This window comes from Suricata suricatta, chromosome 13 (assembly GCF_006229205.1).
Source record: "Suricata suricatta isolate VVHF042 chromosome 13, meerkat_22Aug2017_6uvM2_HiC, whole genome shotgun sequence".
Classification (NCBI taxonomy): Eukaryota; Metazoa; Chordata; class Mammalia; order Carnivora; family Herpestidae; genus Suricata; species Suricata suricatta.
The window spans coordinates 35,770,787-35,795,561 of record NC_043712.1 but is presented as its reverse complement, the minus strand read 5'-3'; the positions used below and the strand labels follow the sequence as shown (position 1 = coordinate 35,795,561).

Here is a 24,775-nt window from a genome sequence, read left to right as displayed (position 1 = left end):
CTGGAGAGCTGAGCTGTACTGGCTCATCTTACCCATTCTGTGCTACCACTTCCTCCTGCTCTCTTGCATCAAGAACCCAGAGTTGGGAGCTTCGGGATGGAGATCACGAGAGAAGCATGCTCAGGCCTAAGAGAGTCAGAGAGGACCAAGGTAGGGCATCAAATGATTCCCTGTACTTCTCTATTGCATCCACAGGCAAAGCTGGGGAATAGTTCTGTGAGCCCCAATGTGGGCCACCTGGTTCTGAAGTACTTGTGCCCTGCGGTCCAGGCTGTGCTGGAAGATGGGCTTAAGGCCTTTGTGCTAGATGTCATCATTGGGCAACGTAAGAACATGCCATGGAGTGTGGTTGAGGCTTCCACACAGCTAGGTAAGTGCTGGGTGGCAAGATAGGGACTCCAGGCTGAGATTAGGGTTCTGGAGACTGAACATGTGACTGCTAACTCTGGCTTCCTCTCAGGCCCATCCACCAAGGTCCTGCATGGCCTCTACAACAAAGTCAGCCAATTCCCAGAGCTCACCAGTCACACCATGCGTTTCAACGCCTTCATTCTTGGCCTGCTCAAGTGAGTGTGTGGGGCAACAAGAACTGCAAACCACCAGCCCTCTCCCCTGGGCTCTGCCACTTCTGAGGAACCATCTCCCTAGACTGAGACAGTCAGGTGGATTGGCAGGATCTGTGGCCAGGGGCCCAGGCTCACCTCCCTCACCTCCACCTAGCTATAGCCTCTCTCAGTAGGTCACTGGTTTCCCACCGCACCCACAACCCTCTGGCACTGATCACCAACATGGTCATTTGCTTTTAATATGGCTTTTAATCCATAATCTGGCTTATTTGGAAGTTAATCTGGTTCTTTGGATATTGTAAACCTTGATCCACTCCATTCCAGCACTACTTCCAAATCCTGCCTGGCTGTAAGTCCACCCTGAGATCCACATCCTAGTATCTTTCGTTCTCAAGTATGGGCCCAGGTCATCCCCTTTGAGATGTGTACCCTGCACTCTCACTCAGTAGCTGCCCTGATTTCTTGGGTCCTATGCAAGCCAACTCCTTTCTAGAGGAAAGAAACTGGCTTGTGAATCACATGTTCACCCCCTCCCACCATTCCTACTGACTTTCCAGAACTGTATTACATGAAATGAACCAGGTAGCATCCCTGCCATAGAAGGGGGATGTTCACCTATACCTCTGCCCTAGGTCCATGGGACCCCATGTCCATCTCCTTTGTACCTTATCATCTGGCTATATCCACACAAGATTCAACTCTCTTCACCTGTTTCCCTACAGCATCCGGTCCCTGGAGTTCTGGTTTAACCACCTCTATAACCATGAAGGTAATGCCCAGAACACTGTTCTCTCTTGAAAACTCAATATAGGCCAGACCTCAGAGGCTCAAAGAGGGAGGCAGAGCTCTTTTCAAGTGCTAGAGGTGGGGAGGGAACCACACAAGCTTTCATCCTCGAAGCTAGGGCTTCTGCCCAAAACTTTCCCCAGCTTGTAATTGTGTTAGAGCCTTGAAGTAAGCAGGATACTCAGGAAGTCTGGAAGTCAGGGTGGCTAGGAACCCCAACACCTCTCCTCTGAACTTGGGGCTGCCACTTAGGGTTTGGAGGTCATGACCCGCACAACTTGAGGTGGTGTTGTTTCCACTGGAGTGCATCTGAGGGCACAGTGCGCAGCCTGTGCAGCCGTAGGTAGTGGCTCTGCCAGGGCTGCTTCTCAAAGCCCGGCCCCCCACCCAGGCCAGGCTGCACTTCTCTGTGGCTCAGGACTCTCTTTCTCCCGCAGATATCATCCAGACCCATTACCAGCCATGGGGCTTCCTGAGTGCAGCGCATACTGTGTGCCCGGGCCTCTTTGAGGAGCTGCTGCTGCTGCTACAGCCCCTGGCCCTGCTGCCCTTCAGCCTCGACTTGCTGTTCCAGCACCGGCTGCTGCAAAGCGGGCAGCAGCAGCGGCAGCACAAGGAGCTGCTGCGGGTGTCCCAGGACCTACTGCTGTCTGCCCACTCAACGCTGCAGCTGGCCCGGGCTAGGGGCCAAGAGGGCCCTGGAGACACGGACAGGGCAGTCCATGGGGAGCGGGTGAAGGGTGTGGGTGCGTCAGAAGGTGGAGAGGATGAAGAGGAAGAGGAGACAGAAGAGGTGGCAGAAGCAGCTGGGGGCCCAGGGCATGGCAGGTGGGCCCGAGGTGGGCAGGCCGGCTGGTGGTACCAGCTCATGCAGAGCTCCCAGGTCTACATTGATGGTTCAGCCGAGTGCTCTAGGTTCCCCCGTGGTGGCGGCAGTAGCAGCAGTGAGAAAAAGAAAGGGTCAGGAGGTGGGGGGCCGCCCCCTCGAGAAGGAGTAGTCGAGGGGGCGGAGGCCTGCCCTGCCCCTGAAGAGACCCTTGGCCGAGACAGGGGCTGGCCCTTCTGGATGGGGAGCCCCCCTGATTCTGTGCTGGCTGAACTGAGGCGCAGCCGGGAGAGGGAAGGGTCCACTGCTCCCTCAGCAGAAAATGAGGAAGGAGCTTCAGAGCCTTCACCTGGGGGCATCAAGTGGGGCCACCTCTTTGGCTCCCGAAAGGCTCAGCGTGAGACCCGGCCCACAAACAGGTGAGAGGTAGCCCTTGGTGTAGATGGAGGGATTTGGGGAGCCTCCTAAGCCAGGGTACAGACAGAGCCAGAGCCCTGGCTGCTCCCTTCTAGGCTACCCTCCGACTGGCTGAGCCTGGACAAGTCCATGTTCCAACTAGTGGCACAGACAGTGGGTGCCCGCCGGGAGCCAGAGCCCAGGGAGAGCCTGCAGGAGCCACCCTCTCCATCTCTGCCCTCCAAGCCGCCATGGTAAGCCCTGGGAGATAGGATTGGGGGGCTGGGCTTGGCTTTGGATGGGGTTTCTCTGACCACCATTTGTTGTTTCCCCAGCGAGGTGAAGGCACTGTGCCATCATCTGGCCACAGGCCCTGGACAGCTGAGCTTCCGCAAGGGAGATATCCTCCGGGTGCTGGGGCCAGCTGGAGGAGACTGGCTGCGCTGCAGCCGTGGCCCTGACACCGGCCTGGTGCCACTAACCTATGTGACCTTGACCCCAACTCCAAGTCCAACCCCTGGAAGCAGCCAAAACTGAGGCCCTGTGCATGTTGGTGGCCTCAGGGACCCTCATAACCCCCAACTCAGAGTCTGAGAGTCCTTCCCAAGCCCTCTGGCTTGGCCACAGAGAGCAGACTGAGAGCTGGGGGCCATACATCCCTGTGCTCAGTATTAATTACTCCCCATTAACTGTCCCAGTGACCTCATCCAGACCTCCACCCGGGAAAGGAGGGAAGGGATGCAGCACTGGGCTGCCAGGATTTCCCTGGGCCATCTGGGCCAGCCCTTTCATAGGTACAGATAAGCACGTCCCTATGGAGGGAGGTGACCAGAGGCCCATTTGCAGGGTTCCCTAGGCCAGGTGGTAAGGAGGATGGGTGACAGTATTGGGGCCAGCTCCCTAAGCCCCGAAATGTAAATAGGCTGTGGCCAGTGCCTGGTGGTCAGAAGAGGGAGGAGGAGCCCAGGCTTCTGTTTATGTATTTATTTATTTATTTATTACACCTATTAATAAAAAAGGTGCTCGGCCTCCAAACCACTTTTCTTTGTGCCTTCCCCGTCCCCCACCCAGGGCCCACCTGTCTTCCTTGCAAAAGGAAGGCTGGGATAGGAAGAAAAGACAGAACTTGAAGTCCAGGTACCTATACCAGGAGCTGCTTCTGGAGGGTGCTGAGGCCCAGTGCATCATGGGTGAGATGCCCATATGTGTGACCGAACTGGAACTTATACCCTATATGGACAAGAGAGTCTGTCACTTGTAGTTGGTGGCATGGAAAAGCCATTTATTTCCCAGCCAGTGCCTAAGCCCTCCAAAATCTGGTCCCAGCTTCCACTGTGAGCTACCTCCATTTCCTTTTCTTCCCAATGATAAAACTCAATCACAGGATCCAAGCCCCCCCTCCATATCTACTAGTTCCAACCCCCAAACCACTTCCACCCATTCCACACACAGACAAATACTCCATTCCCCGAAGCTTCCCTTTGGGGCTATCCTCACCTGGCACATAGCCCCCATAGTTAGGTAACAGGCCCAGGTTCTGGGGGTAGGTCCTAGAAAGTGGGGGAAGATGTTTGGGATCCTTCTGGGGTCTGCCCCCTGAATACATCTGTCCAAATTCTTGCAGTGCCCGGTTGGTGAGTACAGGAAAGGTGGAGCCGAAGAGGAAGCGGGCCCGGGGCACATAACCAGTGAAGCCTGGGGGGACGGGGATACTGAAGTCAGGACCTCCTGGGGCCTCCCCACACCTTTGATCATTACCCACTTCTTCTCACCTGGCATGAAGAACTTGCGAGGATCTTTGTCATCCATGGAATAGGGGGAAGCCTTGTGAGGGGAAGTTGACAGAGAAAAAACAAGGCTATCAAATTCAGCCCGTGTGCTCTACCAGAAGCTCCCTTGGAGCTGGAGCTGGCAGTCAGGCCCGTGCCCCCTGCACCCAGAGCCACACTACTCATAGCCACCCCTAGGCCTGGCTACACTCCCAACCCCCCTGCACTCTCTCCAATCTTCCTGGTCTCACTTGTTCTGCTTCTTGCTCCGGCTCCAGCTCTTTCTCTGTCTCCAGCTCTGACTCCGGCTTTAGTTCTTGGTCTTTCCCCATGTCTTTTTCTCCCTTGGCTTCCTTTGGCAGCTCTTGACTCCCTTGTCCCCCAGACCACTGAGTGAAATCATTCAGAGCCTCAGCCCAGACCTGGCTACAGTTCTTGGCAAAGATGAACTGGGCCTGGGGTACAAAACCTAGGTGGGAGGGGGCAAGAAAGATTCCAGTTAGTGTTTGGGGCACGTGTTCTGGGACAGGGACACCTATTCATACATACATACCTGTGTACCCTGGGATCATGCTGGAGCTGAGCCTTTCATGCCCACGCCTGACAGGCACGCTTCCCCTGGGAACCTTAGGAGATCGTGGAGGCCGGATGGGAGGCAGAAGTGTGCGATGGGCAGGGGGCCAGGCCAGGCCAGGAACTCCTCGAAGTAGCTGACCAGTCACCTGCCCATAGGTCTGGCCCATGCTGAATCGAAGTAGTGGGCAGTGTCCGGTATACCTGTAGCACAGGACTCCCCCACTCACCTCCAGTCTCCCTCTGCTCCACCACCCTCAGAGATAGAAACAGAGACCTCTGAAGCCCAAATTTTTTTCTGGATTCAGCTGTGTGCATATTTCAGCTGTGTGCATTTCTCAGTTCTCTAGGTTTTCAACCCTTCCCCTCTGCTGTTACCCTGTTACCATAGAGAAGACAACACAGAGCTTTGTGGCAGGCCCAGCAACTACTATTGCCTTGCTTTTCCTTTTCCATCGAACACCATAAATATCCCAGTCCTGAGTCTTCCAAACCAGTATGTCTATTTGGCCCCCAAGACCTAGGTGGCATAATTCCCATATCCCTATATGCCTATTCCAGAAGCAAGCAGGATGTGCCCTGGGTAGAAGTCTTACCCAGGGATATAATGAGGGTTCTGGGGGTTCAGCCCTGGTATGAAGGTGCTGGCCATAGCCATGGGAATCCAGGCAGTTCCTTTTGTTCCCCTAGGGGCCCAAGCTCTGGGCTCTGTGTACTGTGTACTGTGTCCAGGGCTGTGGGGCGGAGCCAGAGGCAGGAGGCTGTGCCAGGGGAGGAGAGAGAGGAGGAGGCACTAGTGTGACGACTGCCAGGGCCAAGGCCAATAGAACAGGAGAGCAGGGACTTGCTGGCTTGTCTACTCCAGAACAAATGCAGTCGGCCAAGTGGGGGCAGGGAAAAGTCTGAGTAGGGCCGACCCATTCCAGGAAGGCCTAAAGTGGGAGGTGAAAGAACAAAAACTTAGCTCTACTGAGCTCTATCTTAAAAGAAGACCCTTCCTTCTTAAGCCTCCTGCCTGAAGACATGTGGGTGCTACTCTTTGTGAGTCTTGGTTGGAGGTGACAGTTCCTGGGAAAAGAGGTCTCTGAGGGAAGCCCAGAGGGGAGGTGACAGGGAGAAAAAGGAACCTAGGGGCCTCAAAGCAGTGACGTTGTTTATTTTCAGTAATTTAATCTGACAAGAATTATTTCTTGATTACCTACCATAATCTGGATCATCATTCAATAAATACTGTTCTGTAGTCAGAGAAGCTAAACTCCCCATAGCTTTGGGCAATTCATTTAGTATCTCTGAACCCTACAATCATTAACAAAATGCAGAATCGAGGACTCACCTTGCTACTGTTGTGAGGCTCAAATTAATAAATACAAATGTGTTTGGTAACAGTAAAGACCATGAAGTCAGAAGGGCAGGGGTAGGAGAAAGAGCAGGGGCATGAGGTCACGCAGACATGTACTCCTAATAGCTTGTGGCCTCCAGCCAACTTTACCTTTTGTGAGCAGGCGACTTAACTTCTTCTGAACCTGAATTCCCTAAACTCCAACACCAAAGTTAAAATAACCCAACCTACCAGGGTGCTGCTAAGGATAAAGTCAGTATGGAAAGAATTTACCCTGGGCACCTGGCACACAGCTACTAAAACTAAATTTTCTTCCCTATTGTCTAATATTTTCTCAAAGCTTCTAACACATATGGGAGATCTGTGACTGGTTAGTAAATTCACTGGATATGGGTTTCCTACTGTGGGAGTTCACAGAAAGGAGATATGATGGTAATGTTGGGTTTTTAAGACTAGGGTTTTAAGAACAAATTAGAATTTGTTAAGAAAACAATTCAGGGGGTACCTGGCTGGCTCAGTTGGTAGAGCACACAACTCTTGATCTCAGGGTCATAAGTTCAAACCCCACACTGGCTGCAGAGCTTACTTTAAAATTTTTTTAAAAAGGGGGGACGGGTACCTGGGTGGCCCAGTTGGGTGTCAGTCTGACTCTTGACTTCGTCTCAGGTCACAATCTTATGGTTTGTGGGTTCAAGCCCTGTGTCAGGCTCTGTGCTGACAGCAAGGAGCCTGCTTAGGATTCTGTCTCCCTCTCTCTCAAAATAATAAACTATACAAAAATCGGGGAGGTGCCTGAGTGGCTCAGTTCTTTAAAGCATCCAGCTCTTGATTTCAGCTCAGGTCATTATCTCACTGTTCATGGGATGGAACAGCGCAGAGCCTGCTCAGTTTTTCTGTCTGCCCCTCCCCTGCTCACTCTCTCTCAAAATAAACATTAAAAAAAATTTTAGGGGCACCTGGGTGGCTCAGTCGGCTAAGCGTCCGACTTCAGCTTAGGTCATGATCTCATAGTCCGTGGGTTCAAGCCCTGCATCAGGCTCTATGCTGACAAATCAGAGCCTAGAGCCTGCTTCACATTCTGTGTCTCCCTCTCTCTCTGACCCTCCCCTGCTCATGCCCTGTCTCTCTATATATCAAAAATAAAATTAAATAAGTAAATAAATAAATAAAAATAAATTTTAAAAAACAAAAAATATTTGTTTAACAAAAGGAGATCTTAGAGAGAAGGGAGCATGACTGGAACTCAGCTCTGGGGCTGAGTCAGGGCCAGGCGAGTACCCCTTTCCAGGAGGCAGAGTCTCTGCTCTTCCCCCTATCCAACTGGCAGAGCCCAGGCTGACCAAGCACGTGTCACTGACCTGGGGATTGCACAGGAACACTGGGCCCCAAGAAACACATTTCACATTCCTCACTCTTCTGCCAAGGACGGCCTTGGAATGTGTCCTTTAGAGCTTGAGTTGTAGAGGACTTGGCTCACTGTTAAGGAAATATGATAGATGAGGATGGAAACTGAGGGGAGAGCCCAGAAAAGCAAGTGTGTCACGGTTAACTTGGACTTGTGGATTCTGTAATAGAATCCAATGCAACTGTTGGTTGCACACTGCATACCTGTTCCCTACTCCCATCTCCTTCCTAATAGAACCTTAATTCTGTTCTGTGGAGCAGCCAGAAACTTCAGGGAAGCTTGGAGCCAGCCCTAGGAATGAGTCTTAATTAGGCTAAGCCCATTATAGTGATCCTCTTCCCCTTGCCACCAATTACTTAGTCATGGGCTGATGGCATTCTGGACAATAAAGGGAAGTCAGCCAGAATGAGAGAAGGTCCTAAGAAAAGTAAGCAATTTAAGATGCTCTTTAAAAAGATGCATGACAGAGGTGCCTGGGTGGCTCAATCAGTTAAGTGTCTGACTTTGGCTCAGGTCATGGATCTCATGGTTCATGAGCTGTCAGCACAGAGCCTGAAGCCTGCTTTGGATTCTATGTCTCCCTCTCTTTTTGCCCCTACCCTGCTTGTGCTCTGTCTCTCTGTCTCTCTCTGTGTCTGTCTCTCTCTCTCTCAAAATAAATAAATGTTAAAAACATCTTTAAAAAAAGATGCATGACAAATTAGAGAAATAGAGATGGACAAGAAAGAATGATGTCATTTCCTGCCTCTAGAAGTTATATGGACATGACAGAACTTTGGTAGACATCATGAAACCTTGTGGAATGCAAAGCTAATCTGGGGACAAAGCCTGAATACAGCAAGGATAGTTGGTAAAGTAGAAAGGCCTGGGTCCTTGATGAGCTACTGAACTAATCAACCTTTTTTTAAATGTTTATTTATTTTGAGAGAGAGTGACCAAGCACAAATGGGGGAGGGGGGGTGGACAGATAGAGATGGAGAGAGATAATCCACCCAAGGAGGCTCTGTGCTATCAATGAGCCTACAAGGGGCTTACACCCAGGAACCATGAGACATGACCTGAGTCAAAACCAAGAGTCAGATGCTTAACCAGCTGAGCCACCCAGGCGCCCCTTAACCAACCTTTTTATATGAAATACTTAATTTCATTATTGTTAAAGCCAATTTAAGTTTTCTTTTACTTAGAGCCTAAGGCATTATAACATAACAATAAAAAAAAAACAACAACAAAAATTAGTTCAAATCCTAGCTTCACTAGAGATATGGACCTTGGCCCAATTCATCTTATCAAGCCTCAGATTTCTTATCCATAAAATGAGTACACAACTGTTACTTCCTTATTGAGTAGGACAAAATAGATAGCAAGACTAGCAAGACAAGATAGCAGCATGAGAATACGAAAAGAGTAACTGGCCCAGTGTTTGCTTATGTTAAGTGCTAACTAAATAGCAATTCATAGTGTTTGGTTGGAATTTGGTGGGAATGGGAGAAAGGAAAAGAACTGAGGACAATAACAGAGGCTGGGGGCTCGGGGTAAAGTGTGAAGCTGAGAAACTGAAAGTTCGAATTTAATTTGGAGTATAGATTAGACGTAGACAGCTGGGTAACTCAGTCAGTTAAGCATCTGACTTCAGCTCAGGTCATGATCTCTCAGTTTGTGAGTTCAAGCCCTGAGTTGAGCTCTTTGCTGACAGCTCAGAGCCTGGAGCGTGGTTTAGATTCTGTGTCTCCCTCTTTCTCTGCCCCTCCTCCCTCCCTCCCTCCCTCTCTCTCTCTCTCTGTCTCTCTCAAAAGTAAATATTTAAAAAAAAATTTTTTTTAAATATAGAGACTAGAACAAATTCTGTAGAATAGACCATGGCAGTTAGAATCAGTGTGTGAGTTAATACAAGTAAGGAACAGGTTACAGTTAGTCTTAGATTTGTGTTTGTGAAGCAGCAGTCTACTATTGGTGAAATGTCCTGTTACTATTATTGTTTCCATCTGTGTAGACAATATTTCTAAGTCCCAGAAAGTCAGACAGGTATTCAAACGTGGGAAGAAAGAGAACTAGCTAAGGGGCCTATAGGAATGCTCATTGCCTCTGTGCCCCTATTCCAGGGGATAGTCGTCATGGCAACCCAACCACAACTTGCTCCTGGTGGGCCCTGCACACCCAGTGTTGGGGGAGGAAAAGTTTCACTGGGATCCCACCCATCCATGAAATGAAGGTCCAGTTAGGAAAGCCACGTCAGTGCCCTGCCCGTTCCACACAGCCTGTTAGGTCTCCAAAACAGCAGTCTATAACTTTGTGGCTCTGCCTTCAGTCCTGATCAGGAATTGCTGTAAAATTTCATGTAAGTACAAATATCAAATCATTATGTTGGACACCTAAAACTAATATAATGTCATATGTAAACTATATCTGTTTTTAAAAATCAATCAGAATATTTATCAAACAAAAATTTCAGATGGATTCCAGGTCAGTAATTTGATTGTAAGACAATACTGAGCAAGCATAAATCCCCTCTACAAGGATGAATAAGAAGAAAATCATGGGGCCTTTGAAAAACATTTCTCAGATCAAGAGTGAAATGAGAAGTGAAAAAAATAAAATCCAAAAGATTACAAACAACATGAAACCTTTTTTAAATTCAATAGATCAAATGATCCAATAATTCTACTAATGAAAATATTAATTCATTACGATATTATTTACAATAGCCAACATCTGGAAGCAACCTAAGTGTTTATCAGTAAGATGAATGGATAAAGATGTGGTCTATATATAACAATGCAGTATTACTCAGCCATAAGAAAAGAATGAAATTGTACCATTTGCAACAACTTGGTTGGACCTAGAGGGCATTTATGCTAAGTTAAGTAAGTCAGACCAAGAAAGGCAAACACCACATGATTTCTCTTATATGTAGGATCCAGAAAACAAAACAAAATGAATGAACAGACTCATAAATATAGAGAACAAAGTGGTGGTTGCCAGAGGGGATGGGCAAAATAGGCAAAAAGAAATATACAAAGAGGGAGAGATGCAATAAACCTACATAAAAAGGAAAACAAGGTAATTACAGGCATGAGTTTCAGATGCTGCCTCACATGGAAGGAGATACAATGAGAGAGGAGACCATACACGTTACTGTCAAGGTCCCAGTTTTTGTTTGGGATAGTGGTTTCATAATGCTTATTATTACACATTAAGAATGAATCAATCAAAGCATGGACCAATGATGAGACTATATCTTAAGTGAAAGATTATGATCACCCAAATCTGAGCATTTGACAACTGAGGTTTTGTGGGGATGGAAGGAATCCAAGTAGAAATGACCAGAAACAGTGGTATTGACTAGGAGACTTTAATATACTTTTCTGGTTTTAGTAACTCAAGAAGTCAAAATATTAAAAAGGAATACCAGAATATGAATAATGATTTATTAGCTATACACAGGGGACGTAAAAACCAGTCATATAGTCTAGCCCTGACAAGAGCATGGGACGGATAGTACAGGCCTGGGCAAATCACTGAAAGTCATTGAGCCGCATCCGTAAAATGAAAGAGATGCGTCGGATGGCTACTGAGACTCTTTCCAGTTCTGGGGCACCTGCCTGGCTCAGTCAGTCGGGAAGGCGACTCTTCATCTCGGGGTTGTGACTTTAAGCCCCGTATTGGGTGTGGAGATTACTTTAAAATTTTTAAAAGGAAAAAAAGAAAAAGATTCCTTCCAGTTCTAACTCCCTTATCTATTTACCAGTGCAAATATGTTATGGGCTTAAAAAAACACATTTTAAAAAATAATAGAAATTTTGACATGCTTTTAGAGTAATAATTTCTAAATGCAATTATATTTGTAAAGTATCATATGTTTCAATGATCTTTCAAATGTGCATTTTCCTCTTAGGATGCAGCTCCAATTGAATCTTATTCAACTATTAGCTTTCCTGAAAATAGGCCACTATCAATATGATATGGAATCAAAGGAAAGGGAATGGCAGTATTTTTCAGGCTTCGTTTGTTTGTTTGTTTTTGAGAGAGAGAAAGAGAGAGGAGAGACAGAGAATCCCAGCCGGTGCGGGGTGCCACTCCAGGCTCAATTTCTTGAACCATAAGATCACAATCTGGGGAAGGGGGTGATGGGCATGGAGGAGGGCACTTGTGGGGAAGAGCACTAGGTGTTATACGGAAACCAACTTGACAATAAACTATAAATTTTTTAAAAAATCACAATCTGGGGCGCCTGGGTGGCTCATCGGCTAAGCCTCCGACTTCGGCTCAGGTCGGATCTCACATTCGTGGGTTCGAGCCCTGCGTCAGGCTCTGTGCTGACAGCTAGCTCAGAGCCTGGAGCCTGCTTCCGGTTCTGTGTCTCCTTCTCTCTCTGCCCCTCCCCGTCTCATGCTCTGTCTCTCTCTGTATCAAAAATAAATAAATAAATAAAAACATTAAAAAAAAAATCACAATCTGAGCCAAAATCAAGCCAGACACTTAACCAACTGAGCTTCCCAGGGACCCCTCCTTCTGGCCTTTTTATATGTATAGTATTCTTAAAATCCATAAGGATCAATATTAATTTATTCAGTCCACTAACTTTTATTGAACATCTCTGCCAGGCAATTACATTCTGGTCAATACAGAGATGAACAGATGAATTAGCCATAATTCCTAACCTCAGTGATTTTACAACTTAAAGAAGAGACAGAGATACAGAGAAAGTCAAAATACAATAAATGCCACAATGGAGATTTTTTTTTAATTACTTTAGAAAAGCCACAAAGGGAAATCTCAAAAATCCCAACAAGCACAAAATAAGCTACATTTTTTTTCACACAAACACGATAAACCTGTAAAGGAAAAATAAAAATTAGGTTAACCAAACAAAAAATCCAACACTAAGACATTTTTTAAATGCCCTCTTAAATATTTCTTGGAGCAACGAAAAAAAAAAAGGATGATTATATACCATCATTTAGAGATAACAACTGAGAATTCAATCAAAGCTTAATTCAGAGGCAAATTTTAGCCTCAAGTGCATACTGACATCATGACTAAGGACATAGGCTTGGTCCTAGATCTATCACTTAGTAACTGTACAACCTTGGGTAAATTAGTAAACCTCTCTGGATCTCTTTTCATGATGAATAGGAGAGGGGCAGAGAGAGAGGGAGGCACAGAATCCAAAGCAGGCTCCAGGCTCTGAGCCGTCAGCAGAGTCTGACGCGGAGCTCCAACCCACAAACTGTGAGATCATGACCTGAGCGGAGGTCAGACATTAACCGACTGAGCCACCCAGGCACCCCTACAACAGTGATTTCTTAAGCAGGAATAGGCTTCAGAATTACCTAGAGTGTTTTTTAAAAATATTCATGGCTGGCCCCATCGAGGTTATTCTGGGAATTAGGGCTCTGGTATATTTTTTATTTTTTATTTTTTTATTTTTATTTTTTTTAATTTTTTAATGTTTATTTATTTTTGATACAGAGAGAGACAGAGCATGAGAGGGGGAGGGGCAGAGAGAAGGAGACACAGAACCAGATGCAGGCTCCAGGCCCTGAGCTAGCTGTCAGCACAGAGCCTAATGCGGGGCTCGAACCCAGGAATGTGAGATCTGACCTGAGCCAAAGTCGGAAGCTTAACCGACTGAGCCACCCAGGCACCCCTGGTATATTTTTTAAACTTTTAAATTTGGAAAAAAAAATCAACCTACAGAAAAATCACAATAAAAATATAACCTTTACCTAGGTTTATCAATTGTTAACATTTTGCAGCCCGGAAGTCTGAGATTCCACGTGCCCATGAAGAAAGGAGAAGCAGATATAGATGGACACTGATATCTATACCACATTCGCCTCTCTAAAGCCTGGCCTCCCAGCAGATGAAGTGGCGACGCTTACTAATTAGCTGTGCCTAGAGCAAGAGCAGGGGATGAGGGACTACAGACCGTGAGGACATCAGCAGAATAAGCTGCAGTCTAGTCGGATAAACAAGTCTAAAACCAACTAACTACCTGGGGGCGCCTGGGTGGCTCAGTCAGCTAAACAGCTGTCTTGTTTTTCTGCACTTTTTTAAAGAAATAATTTATTGTCAAGTTGGCTACATTTGTATATGATGAGCTCTTGGTTTTGGGAGTAGATTTCTGTGATTCATTGCTTACAAACAACACCCACTGCAGATCCAACAAGTGCCTCCTCAATGCCTATCACCCATTTTCCCCTTACCCCACGCGCCCCATCAACCCTCAGTTTGTTCTCTGTATTTAAGAGTCTTTTATTTTGCCTCCCTCCCTCTCTGTAACTATTTTTCCCCTTCCCTTTCCCCATAGTCTTCTGTTAAGTTTCTCAAGTTCCACACGTGAGTTTCTGCACGTTATCTATACGTTCTTACTGGCACGTAGCCCACTGACATATTGCACAATACTATCCTAAAGGTACGCTCGATAAATACAAGAGCTTGAAAACGGCTCAGGGACACTTCCCTTAGCCTCCCTCTCACCTCTCTTGACTTGTGGAGTCTTGAGTAATCCTTTCTGCCATTCTCAGCTTTGCTGGACAAAGCCAAAAGCCAAACCCACACAGCGCAGAGCCTGGTCGGATTTTCTGTCTCCCTCTCCCTCTGCCTCTCCTCCTGCTCACACACTCGCTCTCAAAAATAAATAAACACTAAAAAAAAAAAAAAAAAAATACTAAGTGAAACCATATAACTAAACCAAAAAAAAAAATCTCAGTGCGATTAATATTGTCTGGGAAACTATAAATGAAAAGCAACCCCAAATGATACAGAATACCCAAATAAGACAATAGCCATAGAAGAAACTGAAAACGCAAATAGATGCCCCCTACCAAAACACCCACGTTACACTCAATTTACAACATTGTTAAGACCTAACAATCTCACACAAGTTATACAGATGAAAAATCCTAAATAAAACATCAAATCAGGGATTGCAAATAGCAGGATGCTTGCCATCACTGTCTTCTCTCCTCCAATCCAATGGCAAATACCACCAAACAATCGTGGCCCTGTTTCTGGGACCTCCCAAGGCTCTGCAAGACAGCATATCTTGAGTGATTTCTGCCAAAGGCACAGCATCAGGGAGAGCCAACAAATGTTCTTTTCTCAGCCCTGAATTGAGAGCTCAATATGGGCAAATACTTTATCTGTCTATATTGTTCACAGTTGTATCCCTAGCATGAAGCGCTGATGTCTGGCACATATGAACTAAGAAAAAAATTAGCAACATTGTAAATTTTTTTAATGTTTATTTTTGAGAGAGAGAGACACACACTCCCAGCATGAGTGGGGGAAGGACAGAAAGAGAGGGAGACACAGAAACCGAAGGATCCAGGTTCTGAGCTGTCAACATAGAGTCCAACGTGAGGCTCACCCAGGCACCTCTAGTATTGTAAAAGAATAATATGCATCGGTTTCTAGGATTACAGCAATGATTGAACTAGAAAATCTATCAATATAATTAACATGAATACAGCAAACAGACATTTCATCACTCTAACAGACATGGGAAAATCATTTAAAACTAAAATATCCATTTGTGATTTTTTTTTTAAAGATACTTTTGGGGCACCCGAGTTGCTCAGTCACTGAAGCGGCTAACCTCGGCTCAGGTCATGATCTCGCAGTCCGTCAGTCTGAGCCTGGTGTTGGGCTCGGTGCTGACTGCTCTGAACCTGAAGCCTGCTTGGGAGTCTGTGTTTCCCTCTCTCTCTATCCCTCCCCCACTCACACTCTGTGTGTGTGTGTCTCTCTCTCTCAAAAGTACTGAAAACTAACCAAAGGCTGAAGGGGAAGGGGGAGAAAGGAAGAGGGTTGGTGGTAATGGAGGAGGGCACTTCTCGGGAAGAGCACTGGGTGTTATATGGAAACCAATTTGACAATAAACTATTAATAAATAAATAAATTTTTTAAAAAGTAAATAAACATTTAAAAAAACTTAAGATACTTTTTTTTTTAATGAGGCTTCACTTGTGTGAAGCCCAACACAGGGCTTGAACTCACAAGCCTGAGATCAAGAGTCCAACACTCAACCAACTGAGCCACCCAGGCACCCCCCATTTGTGAATTTTTTTTCAAGTTTATTTATTTATTTTGAGAGAGAAAGCGTTCACACGGGAGGGGTCAAGGCAGAGAAAGAGAGAGAGAGAGAGAGAGAGAGAGAGAGAGAGAGAGAGAGAGAGGGAGAGGGAACCCAAAGCAGGCTCTGCACCAGTAGCGCGGAGTCTGATGCAGAGCTCAATCTACAAACCCTGAGATCATGTCCTGAACCAATAACAAGAGTCGGAATCTTTTTTTTTTTTAACATTTATTTTTGAGAGACAGTGCGAGACAGAGCATGAGTAGGGGAGGGGCAAAGCAGGAGGGGGAGCCCAGAATCCTATGCAGCCTCCAGGCTCTGGGCTGTCAGCACAGAGCCTGGTGGGAGGCTGGCTCGAACCCAGGGACCGAACCCAGGGACCATGAGATCATGACCTGAGCCGAAGTTAGACCCTTAACTGACTGAGCCACCCAGGTGTGCTCCCATTTGTGATTTTTAAAAAGGCTTTTAGTAAACCAGAAACAGAAACGTGATAAAGAATATTTGAAATGAACAGCCAACATCAAACTACATCCAAGAGAAAAGGCAGGGCCAGAATTGGCAAACAGATCTCATTCATTTTATCAGTTCTAATTAACTAGTTACTTACAGGAATGTTACTGTGAGGTTTCTGAAAAAGGGCTGTGGCTCAGCAAAAAAAGTACTAAGGATTAGCTATGTTTGCCATTGGCATAAATTGGATGCCAGAATGTAGAGTTGATAGTCCTTCACTTTAGGCAATCTTATAGAAGTCAGAACCAAGACAAAACTGATCACTATCACCTTTATTATTGAACATTATTCTAGATGGTGCATGAAACAAAAATAAGTAATAAAACCATAAGTGTTGGAAAAGAAGAAAATATTTATCTGCTTAACCATAAATCCCTAAGAAGTTACTGAAAACAATGATAATAAGAGGAGTATAAGATGGCTTATCACATGGAAAATGAATTCCACTATCAATAGCTTTCTTACGAGCCAGCACTACTCATTAAGTAGTTCTTCAGCAATTACCCAAAGCAAATCAACTATATTAGGCTGAGGTAATTGTGTGTTTGCCTTTCAACAATTTGACTAGATTGTAATCCATAGAGCAACCACTAGGAAAGTAAGTAAAATATGTAAGTTAAAAAAAATAGGAAAACTATAATGGTATGCTAAAAGATATAGCTTAAACCAAACAAAGGTAGTAAAGGAAGAATAGAGGAACAATATACATGAGGAACAGGAGGCAATGAAAACATACGTCCACACAAAAACCTGTACATGAATAGTCATAGGAGCATCGTTCATAATAGCTAAAAAATGGAAACAACCAAAATGGCAATCGGCCAATGAACAAACATGGTACATTCACACAGTGGAATATTATTCAGCAATAAAAAAAGAATGGAGTAGGGATACATGCTATCACATGGATGAACCCTGAAAACGTTATGCTGAGTGAAAAAAACAAGATACGAGAGACCATATATTGCATGATTCCATATAAAAACTGTCCAGAAGAGGTAAATCTATACAATGAGAAAGTTAACTAATGGTTACCAAGGACTGTGGGTGAAGGAGTATGGGGGTGGGGAGATATAGGGAGTGAGTGCCAACAGACATGAGGTTTCTTCTTGGAATGATGAAAATATTCTAGAATTTATTGTGATGATAGTTGCATAACTGTGTATATAACAAAACCTCCTGAATTTTATACTTTAAATGGGTGAATTATATGGCATTTGAATTATATTTCAATAGAAAACTGATTAAAAAAAACTGTAAAATACCCCAAAAAAGCAACCCAAATCTAATAATGGGGCCGGGGGTGGGGGGGCGAAGAGAGGAGGGGAATGAGAAGGAGAAGAAGAAGAAAAAGAAAAAACATCAAGAGCAAGTTAGGTTTATTCTATAAATGCAAAGTTGGTTTAATTTTAGAAAATTAAATGTATTATTGTTTAGAAATATTTTTTCTCCCTTCCTCCCATCCCTGCTTTAGACAGTATACTTTGGGCTTGGCCATATGACTTGCTTTGGCCACTGGAATGTTGACAGACATGACATGACCCTCAGGCATGAAAAGCAGTTGCAAAACCGTACTTGTCTTCTTACCCTTCTTCTAGCACAATGAGAAGAACGTGCCCAGGCTATCCAGCTGGTCCCAGGAAGAACCAGAAACAGATGGCACACAGCAAAACACTCTAGCTAATCCTAGTTTAGAATGCTGACTTCAGTCAACCCATAGATTTATGAGAATAAGTAATTGTTTTATGCCACTGTTTTTTTAATGCTTATTAATTTTTGAGTGAGAGAGAGAGACAGAGTGTGACCAGGAGAGGGGAAGAGAGAGGAGACATCAAATCCGAACCAGGCTCCAGGCTCCAAGCCGTCAGCACAGAGCCCAACACAGGGCTCAAACTCATGAACTGTGAGCTCATGACCTGAACTGAAGTTGGAAGCTTAACGAGCTGAGCCCCCCAGGCGCTCCTATGCCACTGGGTTTTGATGTTATTAGTTACGTGCCACTTCTGTGTAAGAGGTAATTGGCATAGGTAGCTACCAAAAAACTCACAATAAACATGAAACTTAATAGTGAAAGATTAAGGGGCACCTGGCTGGTTCAGTCAGTTAAGCATCCAACTTGAGTTTTGCTCAGGTCATGATCCCACAGTTTGTGAGTTCCAGCCCCACATCCAGTTCTACCCTGATAGCGGGGAGCCTGCTTGGGATTCTCTTTCTCCCTCTATCTCTGCCCCTCCCCTGCACTCTCTCTTTCAAGAATGAATATGGGGCGCCTGGGTGGCTCAGTCGGTTAAGCCTCCGACTTCGGCTCAGGTCAGATCTCACGTTTGTGGGTTCGAGCCCCGTGTCGGGCTCTGTGCTGACAGCTAGCTCAGACCCTGGAGCCTGCTTCCAGTTCTGTGTCTCCTTCTCTCTCTGCCCCTCCCCCTCTCATGCTCTGTCTCTCTAGTGTCAAAAATAAATAAAACATTAAAAAAAAATTAAAAAAAAAAGAATGAATAAACTTTATTTAAAAAGAAACTGAAAAATTACAAGCATACTTTTAAAGATCAGGAACAAAATACAAGTGTCTATTAACATTACTTCACTCAACATTATACTGAGGGTCTCAAGCCAGAGAAATGACCAGCTGTGCATGTGTGTAGAGAGAACAGAAGAGGTCTAATGATGGAGCCCTGGGTATGCCACTGTTTAGAGGTCAGGAAGATGTAAGAGATCAGCAAAAGAGACCTAGAAGAAAGAGCCAATAAAATATGAGGAGGATCAAGAAACCAAATGAAGAAAGTAATTCAAGGTGTGATAATGGTATTTTGATTATAGAGAAAATGACCTTAGGGGATAATGCTAATAATGCCATGATGTCAGCAACTTGTTATCAAATGGTACAATAAAAATTTATTATATCAGGTCATATATCATACCACATTAGAGAGAGACATACAAAGAGAACAAACAGAAAATGTTAATAATTGTTGAATCTAGGGGCGCCTGGGTGGCTCAGTCGGTTAAGCATCTGACTTTGGCTCAGGTCATGATCTCACGGTTGTGAGTTCAAGCCCCACGTCAGGTTCTGTGTTGATATCTAGCTCAGAGCCTGGAGCTTATCTTCAGATACTGTGTGTCCCTCTCTCTCTGACCCTCCCCTGCTCACGCCATGTCTCTCTCTCTCAAAAATAAATAAAGCATTAAAAAAACAATTTTAAAAAGTTGTTGAATCTAGATGAAGGTACACAGGCCTTCATTGTGCATTCCTTCAACTTTTTGCATGTTTGAAATTTTTCATAATAAAGAGATGGTAGCGGGGACTGTTTTGAGGACAATAGGTAATCAACTATACTCATAAAACTGCTCTTCCTATGGTCAAATAATCTTGTATCCCAGATTATGGTCTCTAAATACCATTTCCAACTAAAAGAAACTACGAATCATTGGAAAAAATAGCAGATACCAGTCCAGTCTAAGAATACACAAAATAAGCACGGAATATTTTGCTATATTTAATAGCAAAAACCTTAAGGGTTGTGTCAAAAAAACCCTCAGAATCCACCCTGAATAAGTTCCAACTGGTCAAAATAGGACAATTTAAATTTTTTTTAATGTTTTATTTATTTTTGATACAGAGAGAGACAGAGCATGAGAGCGGGAGGGGCAGAGAGAGAAGGAGACACAGAACCAGAAGCAGGCTCCAGGCTCTGAGCTAGCTGCCAGCACAGAGCCCAACGCGGGGCTCAAACCCATGAACATGAGATCTGACCTAAGCTGAAGCTGGAGGCCCAACCAACTGAGCCACCCAGGTGCCCCAAAATAGGACAATTTAAAAATGATAAAAACAGCCAACGATTGAGATACAACATACATGTGTTAAATTATGAGTTCATAATGGTACTATAAAAAGAACCTCATTGGTCACTTTTGGAGGATGCAAGGGAACCAACTCATTAAAAGGTGGTAAAATAAATGAGAAACAAGCATTTTTCTTGTCTTTCCTGCATGAAATATATCTCTGGGAAACAAACTGTTGCGGAAAAGTCTCTCTTTATAGAGATAGTCTACCTACTAAACAAAGAAGGCAAAACAGAATGAGACTATTATTTTCTAACTCCTTTATTGATGAAACTAGAGCAGTGGTTCTCGATCAGGGATAATTTTTGTCCCCCTGGGACAACTGGCTATATCTAGAGACATTTTTGATTATCACGACTGGGGGAGTTGCTACTGACATCCAGTGGATAAGAGGCCCAGGATGTTGCTAAACACCCTACAGTGCACAGACAGCCACCTACAATTAAGAATTATCTGCCCCAAATCTCAGTAGTGCCAGGTTTGAGAAACCCTGGTGTAGACAATGAGCATCCTCATTTACCTCACAAAAAGGCCATTGTATGCATCCTCATAAGAGTACTAAACTAAAAGAGAAAGAGAGAGAGAACTAAACCCACAATTTACCAGAAATACAGGGGACTGAGAAACATGATAAATTTACCAGAAGAAGCTCAAAAAATTCAGACTTTGAGAAACCCTACAGAACAAATGACATGGTTTCTTTAGAAAGCAAACAGGCATCTGGGTGGCTCGGTTGTTTAAGACTCTGACTCTTGATTTCAGGTCAGGTCAAGATCTTGTCGTCCTCAGATTGAGCCCCGCAGGTTCCACACCTACTGCAAGGAGCCTGCTTGGGATTCTCTCTCCCTCTCTCTCTGCCCCTCACCCACTCACGGTGTGTGTCTCTCTCAAAATAAGTAAACATTAAAACAAACAAACACACAAACAAATAGGGGCTCCTGGCTGGCCTACGCAGTGGAACATGCAACTCTTAATCTCAAGGTTGTAAGTTCAAGATCCATGTTGGATAGAGAGATTACTTCAAAAAAATAAACTTTGAAAAGATCAACAACAACAACAACAACAAAACCAGTAAAGGAAAAAAGATGGAGGATGAACTTAAAGATTTAAAAAGATTTAAGAGATATATCAGCTGTGATGTATTGACCTTATTTGGATTTTGATTCAAACAATTTCTTTTTTTTTAAATGTTTGTTTATTTTTGAGAGAGAGAGACAGAGCATGAGCAGGGGAGGGTCAGAGAGAGAGGGAGACGTAGAGTAAGAAGCAGGCTCCAGGCTCTGAGCTGTCAGGCTCTGACACTGGGCTTGAACTCATGAACTGCAAGATCATACCCTGAGCCAAAGTCAGACCAAAGTCAGACACTTAACCAACTAAGCCACCCAGGTGCCCCAAACAGTTTCTTTTTTTCTTTTTTTTAATTTTTTTTAATGCTTTTTATTTATTTTTGAGAGACAGAGAGAGACAGTGCGAGCAGGGGAGGGTCAGAGAGAGAGGGAGACACAGAATCCGAAACAGGCTCCAGGCTCTGAGCTAGCTGTCAGCACAGAGCCGGACGCGGGGCTGGAACCACGAACCGTGAGATCTGACCTGAGCCGAAGCCGGACGCTTAACCGACTGAGCCACCCAGGCGCCCCCGAACAGTTTCTTAAATGAAACATTTATAAGACTATGAGGGAAATGTGAGCAAATAGAGACTTGATATTAAGGAACTATTGGGCTTCTTTGGGTGTGATATGGTGCTGTGATTTTGTTTTTAAGAAGAATCCTCATCTTTTAAAGGTAACATACTGAAATATTTATTGATGAAATGATATATCAAAAATACACACCAAATAATTAAGTGGGGAGAGAGAGCAGGGATATAGAGTTAGATGAAACAAGATTGGCCATGAATTGATCATTGGAGAATCATTGGCATAGAGGGTACCTGAAAGCAGGTGCCTTCACCCCAGCCAGATCACTTATGACAACAGTACAACTGAGGCATAGGCAAGTGATTTTGTACAAGGTTCTCCAATAAAATGGTCTTACCCAAGATAAAATAACCATTCATTGTTCTATAATGTTTCTTCTTTCTTTTTATGTTTGACATTTTTCTATCATAAAAGTCAGAAAAACAACCACAAAAGGATCTTCTAATAACTTAAATTAAGGAATACTTAAAATTCATCGTAGCAGACCCCTCTGTACTACTTAATACTCTTCATTATTTCACTTTCCCTAAATTCCCCATTCCTTGAATTCCATGGCACCAGCCTCCCAGATTCTCTTCCTTTCTTTCAGCTTCAGTAGAATTCTTCACATTCTCCTTCCTGGAATTCTCTTCATCCACACACCCTTTTAATGTGGGTGTTCCCCAGGATTCCTGTCAGACCACTCTTCTCCCTATATACACTCTACTTGGATGATGGCAGCCACTTTGTTTCCTTTATCATCACATCTCTTTTTGTGGCAAACATCTGACTTCTCCCACCCAAACTTTCTTCCTGGAGTCTTTATCTCGGTTGATATCACCCAGTCGTCTAAGCTACAAACTTAAAAATGCTCCTGGCTGATGCTTTCTCTCCACTGACCTGACTTTGAATCGATCCGCAAGTTTCCCCAGACTAGTTGAATGTTTCCTCTTCTCCTTCCCTATTATCCCTATCCTAGTTCAGTCTCTCATCCTCTCCTGACTGAGCATTGGCAGAGCTTCCTTCCTCATCAGTCTCCCCACATCCATACAACCACCACAGTGATCTTTCTAAAACAGGATCCTTGCTCATCTGCTTGGAATTACTACCACCAGCAACAACAGTAACTCTCAAACTTGGATAAAGGGTTAGACATATGTCAATTACATTATCTATTATAATAATACTTTAACAAAATGAAGCATAAATTCCTAGTGTTTACAGATCTCATACAACTATAGGAAGCACATTTACAAATTAAATAGTTGCGGGTGTTAAATTAACATTAACGTGATGAATGAGTTTGTTTTGCTGAGATCAAATTGCCTCTGGAAGAAGGCACATGATGCACAAGGCCCAGGCACAGACTGTTCTCCACTGGCTCTGGAAGGGCTGTGAACCTCTCCCATTCTCTTTCCAAACCTGTGCGAAACTTTCCGCTGTACGGTGTATCCGGGCTTCTCTCGACCCTAACGCATCGTTTATAATCTAAGACTGCTTTTTCTTTTCTCATTAGCCCTGGACAATTAAATAGAACTTGGCTCCAACCCTCATAGAATCACTGGACAGGACGCTGTTAGAAGGCGAGCACGCACACGGATGCGGAATGTGCTTGCCTTAACTTCCCTTGCATCTTACCACAGAAATAGAAATGCAGTACTTGAGAATTTTTTAAAAGAACTCTGCCTTCCTCCTTCAAGCCTTCTCGTTTCCGAGACCTGCCGACCTCACTCCCGCCATCCTCCATTCTGCCGCTAGGTGGCAAGCCGCTCACTGCCGCCCACAAACGGTCGCCCGGGAGGCGTCTTTCATCCCTGGCGATAATTGGCTATTTTACCAACCCCCCCCCCCCGAGGGAGGAGCCAGCAGAGAACCGGAAGCGTTGGGTTCGGTGAGTGCACCGTGCGTGCGCATTCAGGACCCAGCGCCCACTTAAGAGGCCTACTGCAACTTCTCCTCCAGCCTGAGGGGGCAGACTGATTCCTACAAGGTGGAGGGCGGAACCTCCAGAGAGGGGTCACGCTGATTAGGGCTGGGCCACACTGAGGGGAGGAGTCGCGTTAAAGGAGGGGTCACAATGACCGGTGGAGTCACTCTGAGAGGTGGGATCTCATTGTGTGGGAGGAACACACAGAGGAGGGGTGTCGCACTGAGGGGTTCTGATACATAGTGACGGTAGCAGTATCATAGTGAGGAAAGGTCCTTCTGAAGCGGGCATCTCACTGAGAAAGAGAGGGGTCTCCGAAGGAAAGGGCTCCTGGAGGGGCGGGGCTTTGCCGAGGCGTGGGATCTCGCGGAAGGAGGGGCTTCCGGGCAGGTGGAGGCTTCTCGGCAGAGAGATAGGGTCATTTGGAGGAAAGAGAAGGAGGTTGTTGGGTAGTCACTGAACAGATACTCCTCTCTTCCTCTGAACTATATTCGAGGGAGGCGGGATGGAGTAACGAGGTGTGGGCCACACCAGGGACGGGCTGGCTCACGATACAACCGCCCGAGAAGGGAGAAAGTGTCCGGGAATCCAGGGGTGTAAGGGTCGAGACCTGGGAAATGGGCAGGTTGGGCCAGAGCGGGGGAGCCAGGAAGGTAGACAGGTTGCTGGGCTACCTCCGATTGTGGCTAGGCTTGAAGTGTCTACTTTTCTGCCCTTCTGGCCCACGGAGCCCAGGAATCCGGTGGCTTCCTGAGCTCGGCTCTCTGTAGACAGTGGGCTGAGGGTGGGAAGAAAGGACTCCTAGGGAAGCTAAAAGGTATTTGAGCTGCGCGTACGCACAATCAGCCCATAATTCCCTTCCGTTATTTCAGGCCTGAACTTATTTGGCCCCGCGTCGTAGACCCTCTCGCCTAGGGTGTCGCCGCCACGGGTTAGGAGTTGTGTACCTGAGGGGGCGTGACCGCTGCCGGTGGGCCGGGCTGGAAGGAGTTAAGCGGAGGCCCGGCTCAGCCCCGCCCATGGCAGGCCGCGGAGCCTGAGCCCCAGCGGCGAAGCGGAGCAGCCGCCGCCCGCCAGCCCGC

At 45.4% G+C, this 24,775-nt stretch overlaps 2 protein-coding genes across 6 annotated transcripts in view; one reads left to right on the top strand and one right to left on the bottom strand.

Moving 5' to 3' along the window:
• The window catches only part of RUSC2 (RUN and SH3 domain containing 2), a 63,349-nt gene extending 59,740 nt beyond the window's left edge, over nt 1-3,609 (top strand). For all 3 annotated transcript variants that reach the window (XM_029920133.1, XM_029920132.1, XM_029920134.1), the window contains 6 exons: nt 196-370; nt 461-566; nt 1,289-1,335; nt 1,790-2,597; nt 2,691-2,828; nt 2,910-3,609. In XM_029920133.1, coding sequence (XP_029775993.1) covers nt 196-370; nt 461-566; nt 1,289-1,335; nt 1,790-2,597; nt 2,691-2,828; nt 2,910-3,111 — 1,476 coding nt within the window. In that variant the 3' untranslated portion in view covers nt 3,112-3,609. The remainder of the gene's footprint in view (nt 1-195; nt 371-460; nt 567-1,288; nt 1,336-1,789; nt 2,598-2,690; nt 2,829-2,909) is intronic.
• FAM166B (family with sequence similarity 166 member B) lies at nt 3,544-5,739 on the bottom strand. 3 transcript variants are annotated; one of them, XM_029920135.1, is made up of 6 exons: nt 5,513-5,739; nt 4,897-5,120; nt 4,595-4,812; nt 4,347-4,398; nt 4,072-4,124; nt 3,544-3,804 (listed from the first exon to the last, which is right to left on the bottom strand). In XM_029920135.1, exons 1-6 carry the CDS (start codon nt 5,572-5,574, stop codon nt 3,562-3,564), a joined length of 852 nt encoding a protein of 283 aa, XP_029775995.1. In that variant the 5' UTR covers nt 5,575-5,739; the 3' UTR covers nt 3,544-3,561. The 3 variants fall into 3 exon arrangements, with proteins under 3 accessions (XP_029775995.1, XP_029775997.1, XP_029775996.1); XM_029920137.1 differs by having other exon boundaries at nt 4,897-5,087; XM_029920136.1 differs by having other exon boundaries at nt 3,623-3,804; nt 4,072-4,269; nt 5,513-5,732.
• Between the last annotated feature and the right edge of the window lie 19,036 nt (nt 5,740-24,775).